Source organism: Pongo abelii, chromosome 17 (genome assembly GCF_028885655.2).
Source record: "Pongo abelii isolate AG06213 chromosome 17, NHGRI_mPonAbe1-v2.0_pri, whole genome shotgun sequence".
Taxonomy (NCBI): domain Eukaryota; kingdom Metazoa; phylum Chordata; class Mammalia; order Primates; family Hominidae; genus Pongo; species Pongo abelii.
In genome coordinates this window covers 46,037,169-46,049,199 of record NC_072002.2, presented here as the reverse complement: position 1 = coordinate 46,049,199, position 12,031 = coordinate 46,037,169, and the positions used below count along the sequence as shown (strand labels likewise).

The following is a 12,031-nucleotide window of genomic DNA, read 5'->3' as shown; positions in this document are numbered from 1 at the left end:
ATTTAATTTATGCCTCTTAAAACCTCAGACACTTTCCTCCCAGTAAAATTTCATGTGGTATACAGAACTTTTTTTTAAAAAAAAATTCATCTTCTCCTTACTTCTCCTTACCACCTACTTTTCTCTTTTCTTTTTTCTTTTTTTTTTTTTTTGGATAGAGACAGGGGTCTTGCTATGTTGCCCAGGCTGGTCTCAAATTCCTAGCCTCAAGCGATCCTCCCGTCCTGGCCTCCCAAAGTGCTGGGATTACAGATGTGAGCCACTGCACCTGGCCTACTTTTTTCCCTTTCAAGAAAATACAGTACTCCAAGGCCTGAGTGACTATGAAATTTCAACTTTTGTGCCTTTGTACTCTTAGATACCATGTTTGTTTTGTTCTTCTGAAAGATTACACTAAAATCCACTTTTCTTGTATGTGTACACTATTTAAAAAGTTTCACACTCTCTTAGGGAAGCCACTGGAAACACATCTTCACGGTGTCCGTGGAGAAGGTTATGTGATTTAAGAAACACTTGTAGTGTCTATACCATTTAATATTTAGGAATTTGTTGATTTTTTAGGATCTTTGGATTAATGAGTTTTTAATTTTATCCATCTTATTTAGAAGAAATTGCCATGCTTGCTTTAAAACAGTTTCTTCTCGGATCCCAACAGCGCCGAGAGCGTCGCGCTGCGCCCCCGCCCCGGGGTCGGTCATGGTTGCGCCTGCGCAGGTCCCGGCTTGCTCGCAGTCCCGCGGGGCGCCCGCGGCGATGGGTTGGGGAAATGGACGCCTGGAGAACGGAAATCCAGTTATCAAAATGGACTCGAGAAGAGAGAACCTAACAGAACAATAACAATGGAAGAAATTGGGAACATTATCACAAAGCTATCATCCTGCCAAACTCCAGGCTCAGATGATGTCACAGGTTAAAAAATGCCCTTCGTGAAAAAGATCTTAAGCAACGTGATAGATTCAGAAGCTCATGAAAAGAGGCCACCAATACTTACATCTTCAAAACAAGATATATCACCTCATATTACAAATGTTGGTGAAATGAAGCATTACGTGTGTGGCTGCTGTGCAGCCTTCAACAACGTCACAATCACATATCCCATTCAAAAGGTCCTCTTTCGACAACAGCTGTATGGCATCAAAACCCGGGATGCGGTACTTCAGTTGAGAAGGGATGGATTTCGAAATTTGTATCGTGGAATCCTTCCCCCATTGATGCAGAAGACAACTACACTTGCACTTATGTTTGGTCTGTATGAGGATTTATCCTGCCTTCTCCGCAAGCATGTCGGTGCTCCAGAGTTTGCAACCCGTGGCGTGGCGGCAGTGCTTGCAGGGACAACAGAAGCAATTTTCACTCCACTGGAAAGAGTTCAGACATTGCTTCAAGACCACAGGCATCATGACAAATTTACCAACACTTATCAGGCTTTCAAGGCACTGAAATGTCATGGAATTGGAGAGTATTATCGAGGCTTGGTGCCCATTCTTTTCCGGAATGGACTCAGCAATGTCTTGTTTTTTGGCCTTCGAGGTCCCATTAAGGAGCATCTGCCTACCGCAACGACTCACAGTGCTCATTTGGTCAATGATTTTATCGGTGGAGGTCTATTGGGTGCCATGTTGGGATTCTTGTGTTTTCCAATTAATGTTGTAAAAACTCGCATACAGTCTCAGATTGGTGGGGAATTTCAGTCTTTCCCCAAGGTTTTCCAAAAAATCTGGCTGGAACGGGACAGAAAACTGATAAATCTTTTCAGAGGTGCCCATCTGAATTACCATCGGTCCCTTATCTCTTGGGGCATAATCAACGCAACTTATGAGTTCCTGTTAAAGGTTATATGAAAAAAACTATCAGTTAAGTGCCATTTATCAACTGAATAGACCTTCTAAGAAGAATGCAGTTTGGCCTCTTTCTTAATTGGCCAAATACAAGTTGGTGTCATAACTCCAGGCCACAGTGAGTTACGGGCAAAGCTGTTTTCCTTAAGCATCAACAAAACAGAATAAAAGGTTCCAATAGGAAAATATATGGGTTTTTTTTTTTGTTTTGTTTTCTGTTTTGTTTTGTTTTGTTTATCATTACCTGAGAGCTTTAGGCTAATTGCCTGGTAAATAGCTGTCCATCTGATGGCCCTTGACAGGGAACCTAATTCCCAAGATAAGATTCTTTTTCTCAAACCAGTCTTGAAATCTCCTGCATTGAAACATAAGTTGCTATGACCGGCCAGAGAGAAGGTCCTCAGGGGCTAGGGGTTCCTCAGGCTTCCTTTGTTACTCCATTGCTTTCTTCTCTGCCCTCAGGAGCAGTTGCAGAGGATAGTCTTCATTAAGCTCAAGCATATGACAAAGGGGCAGAACAGAGAAGAAAAACAGCTTATTATGTATAGGGTTTTCATGATACATTGCTTGTATTAGTTTTGAAACTAAGCACCTATTGGATAGTCATTATACTATTTCTATTTAGATATGGTAGATCAAGGAGCTATGAAATTCCCATTTTGCTTTCTAGGTTTGAAAGTTTTCTGTTTGATTCTGACTGTGACCTTCAACCCTTCCAAAATATTCTTAAGTTAATTTCACTTATTTCATTGCTGAAAGATGAAGGGACTTAAATTTTGTTATAGGTGTTCCATCCTGTTAAGAAGTTTTCATATTGTGTGTGGATCAAATTCTGTTTAGCTTGCTTTCTTTGAATTATTGATGCCATCTCAGCAAAGGTCTGTGGTTATTTTTCCCGTGGAGTAGGAGTTGGTCATATTCAAGCATCCTGTTCTCTTAAAACTCTCCTTTTAAAAAATAAACACTTCCATAACATTTTGCTTTGGAAGTCTATTAATGCAATCCCACTTTTTTCCCCCTAGTTTCTAAATGTTACAGAGTGGGGGGGGGGGGAAGGCTCAGGATAGTTTTCACCCCATAGTATTCGCTGTCTTTTATTTTACCCTTGGAAATAGAGACTCCATTAGGGTTTTGACATTTTGGGAACCCAGTTTTACCATTGTGTCAGTAAAACAATAAGATAGTTTGAGAGCGTATGATCTAAATAAAGACGTTTGAAGGGTTAGTTTGAATTCTAAACGTAGGTAATAGCCAAATAGCATTCTCATCCCTTAACAGACGAAAACTTCTTTGTCAAAGGTATTAGAAAATGTGAAAATATTTTTTCCAGATGAAACTCATGCCACTTCCAATTGACTAATGAAATATAAGAGACAGACTGAAAAAGTGGATTATGAATCTTAAAACCCTTTCTGTAAATATTATGTAGCTAAAGATTGATTTCCAGCATCTGACATGATGGTAGGTTTCTTGTTAACCAGTTTTTCTTCTTTCTGGGTAATTGCATGTGAATATGTGCACATACTGACCAAAATAAAGGCCTCACCTTGGTAGTTTACTGAAAGCTTCTGGGCAAATAGTCCATAAAACCTGTTTACCTCTAAATGCACTATGGCTGGTTAAATACAGTGAACATCCTTCTTCCAGCTGTAAAGGATGAAACTTATTAAGCATTAGCCAGACAGTAATAAAGCTAAATAGCCATATAGCAGCTCTGTCTGACAATGTTGTGCCGGATATTGCAGTTTACTTTCAAGGTGCAGATGTAAGGATTTAAAAAAAAATAATTTGGCACCAAATAAATATGAGTAGCATCCTTTGGCCTATTAAATAGAGTCAGGATTTGAAGGGAATTGAGTTTGAGAAATGAATAAATAAAGGCACCTTGGTGCCTGACACCCTCATTCATGTGTGTGACTTTGAGCACTCACAGGCATGTCCAGCTACTCAGCCCAGGGCAGGTGGGTTAGCCTGGGGTTATACCTTGGCCCTGGGAATAGACACCATTGGGCCTTTGGTTTTGTTGGGCTTCCTTTTGTCTTTACACTCCATACAGGTGGTAGAAATCAGTTCTAAAGCACTTTTGTGAAATACAAGCTAAGTGAGAATTCTAAGGAAAACACTTTGGTTTCTGCTGTCTCAAATAAGTGGCATTTAAAAACAATTATTAATAAATATTTTTAATGATTTTAACTCAGCATTTTTTTTATTTCTCTGTCACTCTTTACAGCTTTTGAAGACCAAACTGCAAATACATTACCAGGGATGGTTTTGTGTTGTCCTATAGACTTCTTAAATTTGACAAAAAATGTAGCAGAACTTGTAACCAACAGCTTTGTCTGAACTTGAAGTCAAAATGTGTTGTTAATAAGAGATTCTAATTACTGCTTTTACCTTCAGTGTGAACTAGTGTGGTAATAACCTTGAAAAGGCAGGCCAGGCACGGTGGCTCATGCCTGTAATCCCAGCACTTTAGGAGGCTGAGGCGGGCGGATCACTTGAGGTCAGGAGTTTGAGACCAGCCTGGTCAAGACAGTGAAACCCCATCTCTACTAAAAATACAAAAAATTAGCCAGGTATGGTGGCACACGCCTGTGATCCCAGCTACTCGGGAGGCTGAGGCAGGAGAATCGCTTGAACCTGGGAGGCGGAGGTTACAATGAGCTGAGATTGCACCACTGCACTCCAGCCTGGGCAACAGAGAGACTCTGTCTCAAAAAAATAAATAAATAAAATAAAAAATAAAAATAAAAAAGTTGAAAAGGCAAACATGATTGAATATCTGAAAAGCTTTAAAAGTGGTCTTTCTGTTACGTATGTGGCACAAATGGCTCATGAGTGCAGGACACTTATGGTCTTGTGTCTTATACTTCATGTGTGATGCCACCAGAAATGTTATGGATTCTGTATTGAACACACTGAGAGTGGTATGAGCCCTCAGGACTGCACCACAGAGTAAACACAACCTTGATATGGTGGCGAATGTGTGTGTCTTTCTTGTTTCATTAGTGGTTGGGGAGAAAATTGATGTTTGTGTCTAAATAGTCGATATTCATCTTAACATGGTTGGCTGTATAATCACCGGCTATATTGAGAACTGTGCAATAAAACTATCGTTTGTATATATAGTTACCTTTGGATACCTGAAATTCCCAAGCTCAGTTACAATGTAATACTCAGTATAAGGCTGTGCAAACATGTAAGAGAATAGTGGTGGTCGATGGGATATATGAAATGGGATCTAGAGGGCTTCGAGTGAAGCCAATCGTGTTGAACTAACACTGGTTCAGTGTAGATGAAATAGAGTGAGGGGTATGCAGTCATGAAATGAAGGGTGGACAGGAGATTACATTTGAAGAAAGGGTAAGCACCTAGACTTGGTTTCTTTTAAATTAAAATATTTCTTTTCTCATGTGCAAATGCATATCAAAGACTTGAACAGGCATTCTCTTGAAATTTGAGGATTTTTAGGTTTTAATGCTATATTTGCTTAATATTAAATATGTGTTGCCTAATGGCTCCCAAATTGTGTGGGAGTCTCTAAGTGTTTCCTCTTAAATGTTCATTATTGAAAGTGGTTAAGTGCACAATGCTATTTTTGTTTGATAGTTTGTGTTTTATGACCATATGAGTTTAAACGAAATCTGTTAAATGTTTCAGAGTTAACACTTTTTTTTTGATAATTTGTAATAAAGTTTGTTTTTTAAGACCCCCCCCCAATAATAAATAAATAAATAAATAAAAGGGTTTCTTCTCACGCATCAGGCAGTTGTGGGATGGGAGTTTTTTCAGACTACTTTTACATTTTGGTTTGATGCGTAGGACTGTGGGTTCACATGAGCCTTAGTTAACCTTCTGTCAGTATAGTGGTATCTGACATTCTGCATTAAGGAAATTTTTTTCTCCCATCAGAATCTGTAGCTAATGGTGGTAAACTTCACACATGTATTTCTATAATAACATACCAGATAACACACTAGATTTGTGGTGTATAGTAACCAGCAGTATAGACCACAAATAATGAAGAATATAAGCTTTAGAATGAGATATACCTGGCCAGGTGCGGTGGCTCATGCCTGTAATCCCAGCACGTTGGGAGGCCGAGGCGGATGGATCATGAGGTCAGGAGTTCGAGATCAGCCTGGCCAACATGGTGAAACTCCGTCTCTACTTAAAGTACAAAAATCAGCTGGGTATGGTGGTGCGTGCCTGTAATCCCAGCTACTCGGGAGGCTGAGGCATGGGAATCGCTTGAACCCAGGAGGTGGAGGTTGCAGTGAGCCAAGATCACGCTACTGTACTCTAGCCTGGTGACAGAACGAGACTCCATCTCAAATAAATAAATAAATAAATAAAAAGAATGAGCTATACCTGTGTTCAAACTCTAACTCTGTTACTGACAAGTTATATGTCATTAGGCAAGTGACTATTGGGTTTTTCTTTCACCTGAAAAATAACATATTTACTGCAAATGGTTGCTTTTAATTATCAATAAAATAAAATGCCAAGTCAGCCACTTAATATGGCATCTACAGATAGGCTTTCAAGACACAAAACTATTATCATTGTTCTCTTTTCCTTTTTATTTCACCTTTCACATTTCTCCCAATATCTTTTTGGTGTGGAAATAGCTTCCACTTGACATTTACAATGTTGATTCTATTTTAATCTTTGGCTACTCTTTGCTTTCAAACATATAATTCTTCCTTTCTGATTTTGACCTGTTATTTTGGTTTTTCTCTAATGTTTTCACTGCCTGGATATAATAACTTTACTTTATTTTGCCCATTTTATTTCCCCTACTATTTGAGGTCTCTTTTCTTCTTGACTGGTTATACTGATAACTATGATCAAAGTTTCTAACTTTAGACATCAAATTTCATCTCAGGGTAATCTTAGAATCAGCCAGTTGACATGTTATTTATTGAAGAATGACTTGGAATGTACAGGCAACCTTTCCTGTTTTTAAAGAGCAACCTAAATGTCCCAGTTCCCCTGGAAGCCAATTTCTGAATGGTTACACATCTAAAAGAAGCACAAACTGGACTTTCATGCAAGTTTTTACCAAATGGTTCTTGAGGATTTGGAAGCAGGGAATTAATATTGCACAATGCACATACACCCACAAAAACTTCCTAGTACTCATATTTAGATAACTCTCCCTCTTCCCACAGTTCCAATCTTCACAGATGCTCTCATGTCCATTCTCTTTACTGTCTTATTGTCTCTTTTGTACATTCTCCTTTATACCACCGAACTAATTCTCCTCTTCTCTCCCCGGTACTCACTTTGCCAAGCTCTTCTTACTTTCTCCAGTTCCCATATTTCTTATTTGAGTATCTCCACGCTTGCTCTTATGTGGAACAATTCAGGCATTCTTAGATTCTCCATGTCTTCTCTTCACCTTGTATACTCATTAATTCTAACACGGGCAAATACCTTACAAGTATGTCGATTCTTATAAAAGACTATAGGCCACTGCTACAGATTGAATATGTTCCCCCCAAATTTATGTGTTGTAAACTTAATCCTCATTGTAACAGTATTAAGAGGTAGAAACACCGGGAGCTAATTAGAATTAGATAAGGCCATCAGGATGAAGCCTCCGTGATGGGGCTGGTGGCTTTATAAGAAGAGGAAGAGAGACCTGAGCTGGCACACTCTTACTTCCTCACCATATGATGGCCTGTACCGCGTTGGGACTCTGCAGAGAGTTGCCATCAGCATGAAGGCCCTCACCAGATGCAATCCCTGAACCCTGGCCTTCCCAGCCTCCAGAACTGTAAGAAAGAAATATCTCTTCTTTATAATTTACCCAGTCTGTGGCATTCTGTTATAGCAAGAAAAAATGGACTAAGAAAACTACCCATGTCAACATGACTTTGTTTTTTTGTTCCTGAAAACACCTATTCAGAAAATATAAGGTTGCACACCAATAAGTAATTTTACTTTGTGCTTCAGGAAATCCCAAGACCAAGTAATTGGAGACAATACGTTGAATTCCAAAATTCACAGACCAATTTATTGGAGACAATGCATTGCTTATCTGGGCAAACCCTTGCTTTTTAACCACAGTTTATCTATTCAAGACCCTTGCTTTGCTATGACTGCCAACTTAAACTACTATATAAACATATATTTACACATAAACATTTTTATGTATCATTAAATATATAAACAATCATATGTATAATACATAAACAATTTTTATATATTATACATATAATTAACTTTGTATTGATACATTATAGAAATATATATATATATTTCCTTATATATATGTAACAGGTCTTTCAAGGCAGAGAATATATATATTCCTTGAACAGCCTGTTTTAAAACACTTGAGCTCAGACCTCAGAGCCCTATAAGTATTCTATTTCTGATTCCCCTTGTGAAGTGCTGCCAAGATTGTCAAGGATGTATTCTTTCTTGGCAGAAAGAATTCTAATAAATTTAGCTTTGATTTATTAAATATTGATATTTTGGGGAGTTCAACAGAGCAAATAAATATTTCCTAATTTATTGTTATTTTTGGTAATTATGTGTATTTAAGGACTGCCTGTATTTATCATTTGCTTTTTGCAGAGAATCCTCCTCTTAAATGAGAAGAAATACTTAGCCCCATCTTACAGAATATCATTACTTGCTGAATGTGTTTAACTTCTTTTTTTAAATTTATTTTTACTTTTTTTTACTTTACAAATAAAAATTATATACATTTATGATGTACAACATGATATTTTGATATATGTATACATTGTGAAATAATTAAATCAAACTAATTAATATATTCATCACCTCACATTTATCATTTTTTGTGGTGGGAATATTTATGTTCTCTCTTAGCAATTTCCAAGTATACAATACATTGTTATTACTACAGTTCACCCTTGAACAACACAGGTTTGATTGCGTGGGTCCACTTACATGCATATTTTCTTCTGCCTGTGTCACCCCTGAGACAGCAAGACCAACCCCTCCTCTTCCTCCTCCTTCTCAGCCTTCTCAACGTGAAGATGAGGAAGATGAAGACCTTTATGATGATCCCCTTCCATTTCTTCCTTATAATATTGTTAATATTTTCTTTTCTCTAGCTTACTTTATTTAAGAATATAGTATACCACACATGTAACATACAAAATATGTGTTAATCAACTGCTTGTCATGGGCAAGGCTTCTGGTCAACAGTGAGATATTAGTAGTTACGTTTTTGAAGAGTCAAAAGTGCTACATGGATTTCTGACTGCACATGAGGTTGGTGCCCCAACTCCCAAGTTGTTCAATGGTCAACCGTATAATTGCCATGTTGTATGATAGTCTTCTGAACTTATTCCTCTTGTCTAACTTAAATTTCATGTCCTTAAGCCAACATCTCCCCCAAACCCTCAACCTAAACCTCAGTGGCCACTATTCTACTCTTTGTTTCTATGAGCTCAGCTTTTTAGATTCTACACGTAAGTGAGATCATGCAGAACTTGCTTTTCTGTGCTTGGCCTATTTCACTTAGCATAATGTCTTCTGGGGTCACTTATGTTGTCCCAAACGACAGAATTTGCTTCTTTTTTGAGGTTGAATAGTATTCCATTGTGTATATATACCACATTTTCTTTATCCATTCATCTGCCGATGGACACTTACGTTGATTCCATATCTTGGCTATTGTGAATAATGCTTCAGTGAACATGGGAGCGAAGATCTCTCTTTGACATACTGATTTCATTTACTTTGGATATACACCCAGAAATGGAATTGCTGGATCATGTGGCAGTTCTATTTTTACATTTTGAGGAAGCTCCATGCTATTTTCCATAATGGCTGTACCAGTTGAACATTCCCACCATCAGCGTGCAAGGGCTCCTGTTCCTCCATTTCCTCTCCAACACTTGCTATCTCTTATCTTTTTGATAATAGTCTTGGGATGTCCTTAACTTTGCATAGACATGAATGGATGTGATTACAGCTGGCTGTAGGCAAAGTCATGAAGTTCGTTAAGTTGAATTTCTATAAAATAACTTTGCTTTGTCTCCTAGTTCTCACTGAAGCTTTGGCAACCTGCCAGAGGTAACCAGTGCTCTCCTGCTTCCTAAGAATCTGCACTACAGTTCAGTCAAATTGTGTCCCAAGTTCGCATTTATCACCTTCCACCTTCCTCTTTACAACTCGTACCCCTCCTGCCATCATCCCATTAACAGTGATCATCACTCCTGGGCAAATTCTTGATTTTATAACAGTTATCTTAGGAATCAGAGCAGGAATTCTGGTCTGTTTCTCAGAGCTTATGCCCAGAAGAACTCAGCGCCCCTATGGGTCTGTATTTAGCTTTATCCATTTTGGGAGTAGGGGAAAATGGGAAGAAAGGGCATGAGAGTGAAGGGTAAGAGGAAAAGGGAAGAGAAAGAGAGGACTAAGAAAGGTAGATGTGCATAGTACCTCCTGATATGTATCAAAATAATGTAAGGTGTAGCACATTAAAGCTTTAGGATTATGACCTTCCAGTTGAACCTTCTTGTTTAATATATGAAAACCAGAAAACTTGCCTAAAGCTCTATAATTACAGGCAGAACTGAAAAGACAATGTACCTATGATTACTCAATGTCTAAAAAGGGGAGTTAACTAGGAAAAAATTTGGTAATCTGTTGGTCCTTGAAGAGTTAGTTTCAGCTCCAGAAAGAGAAGAGGCTCATAGTACTATTCTAGGAAGAATGAAATGATGGTAAGGCTAGCTAACATGAGGCTCGAGACATTATGTGAAAAATAATTATTTAGTGACTACTCTGTACTAGGTAAGAGCAATGGAAGATGCTCTTGGAAGATGTTTCATTTCATTCTTTTTTCTCAAAGTTTATTAAGAAGTGAACATCATTAAGGATCACTGTAGTTTTCAACCTACTTGCAGTTTGTTTTCAATTGCATGTCATTTTAAGTTGTTATGATGGGGAATTGTAGTGTGCATGAGAATTTACATCTAATGTACTGACTCTGTATTATCATCATTCCATGTGCTACTTAATTATAGAATGTCATAGAGCAATTATTGTGGGATCTAATAATGAACTTCACTTATAATGAAGAAATTTCTTAATGACTTTTATGCTGCAGTCAATCTGCCTGATAATTTTGGAGTTTTATAACCCTTGAAAATTACTTGGGAAATAGCATTAATGTACTTTAGATAAAAATATGCTTCTCTTACTGCCTGTGCTCACAGAATTTATGCTGTATTTGCAACATTAAACTATGGTATGAAATCCTCTACAGTATGCTTAAATTATAACAGAACAAACTGTTCACTCTTCTCAATCCCTTGCTGACAGACTGTGTCATGTCAGCAGATGATGACTCTTCCTCCTATTATGTTAGAATGATAAAATGTGCTTCAATCATACAACTCTCATCAGCATAAGAAAGACTACTAGATTACATCTATTTTATTCTTACGCAGATTACTCTGCCAAGAGGAAGTAGTGAAGAAATTTGGGTGAGAATACAGATCAGAAAAGCATTAATGAGAAGATACGTGATGTGAAGGCTCTGTAGAGGCAAATGAGAGGAATAGGTGGCATTATAGAAGAGAAAATACAAGAATCACGCAAATTTGGAAAGTTCTATGTTGTAAAGGAAATGCGTGAAGGAGCAGAGGAGGCCACTACCTCAGGGAGTGAGACAATATAACCTGCCTTTTTCCTTCTAGCTTTTATTTTATGTTCAGGGGTGCATGTGCAGGTTTGTTATATAGATAAACTTGTGTCATGGGGTTTTGAAGTACAGATTATTTTGTCACCCACGTACTAACATAGTACCCAGTAGGTATTTTTTCTGATCCTCCCCCTCTTCCCACCCTTCATTCTTAAGTAGGCCCCAATGTCTGTTGTTCCCCTCTTTGTGTCCATGAGTTCTCATTATTTAGCTCCCACTTACAAGTGAGAACACGCAGTATTTGGTTTTCTGTTCCTGTGTTAGTTTGCTAATGGTCTGCAGCTCCATCCATGTTGCTGCAAAGGACATGATCTTGTTCTTTTTTATGGCTGCATAGTATTCTGTGGTGTATATGTATCATATTTATGGTGTATATGTATTTTATATATATATATATTTTTATACAGAGTCTCTCCTGTTGTCCAGGCTGGAGTGCAGTGGCATGATCTCGGCTCACTGCAACCTCCACCTTGTGGGGTCAGCCTCCCAAGTAGCT

At 38.1% G+C, this 12,031-nt stretch overlaps 1 protein-coding gene and 1 long non-coding RNA gene across 2 annotated transcripts in view; one reads left to right on the top strand and one right to left on the bottom strand.

Moving 5' to 3' along the window:
• Nucleotides 1-123: 123 nt before the first annotated feature.
• Nucleotides 124-12,031, bottom strand: part of LOC129051535 (uncharacterized) — a 40,715-nt gene continuing 28,807 nt past the window's right edge. The window contains exon 5 of the long non-coding RNA XR_010137573.1: nt 124-774. This is a non-coding gene — a long non-coding RNA (uncharacterized LOC129051535). The remainder of the gene's footprint in view (nt 775-12,031) is intronic.
• On the top strand, nt 682-2,026 carry SLC25A52 (solute carrier family 25 member 52). The gene has a single exon (XM_002828148.5). It carries the CDS (start codon nt 918-920, stop codon nt 1,839-1,841), a length of 924 nt encoding a protein of 307 aa, XP_002828194.3. The 5' UTR covers nt 682-917; the 3' UTR covers nt 1,842-2,026.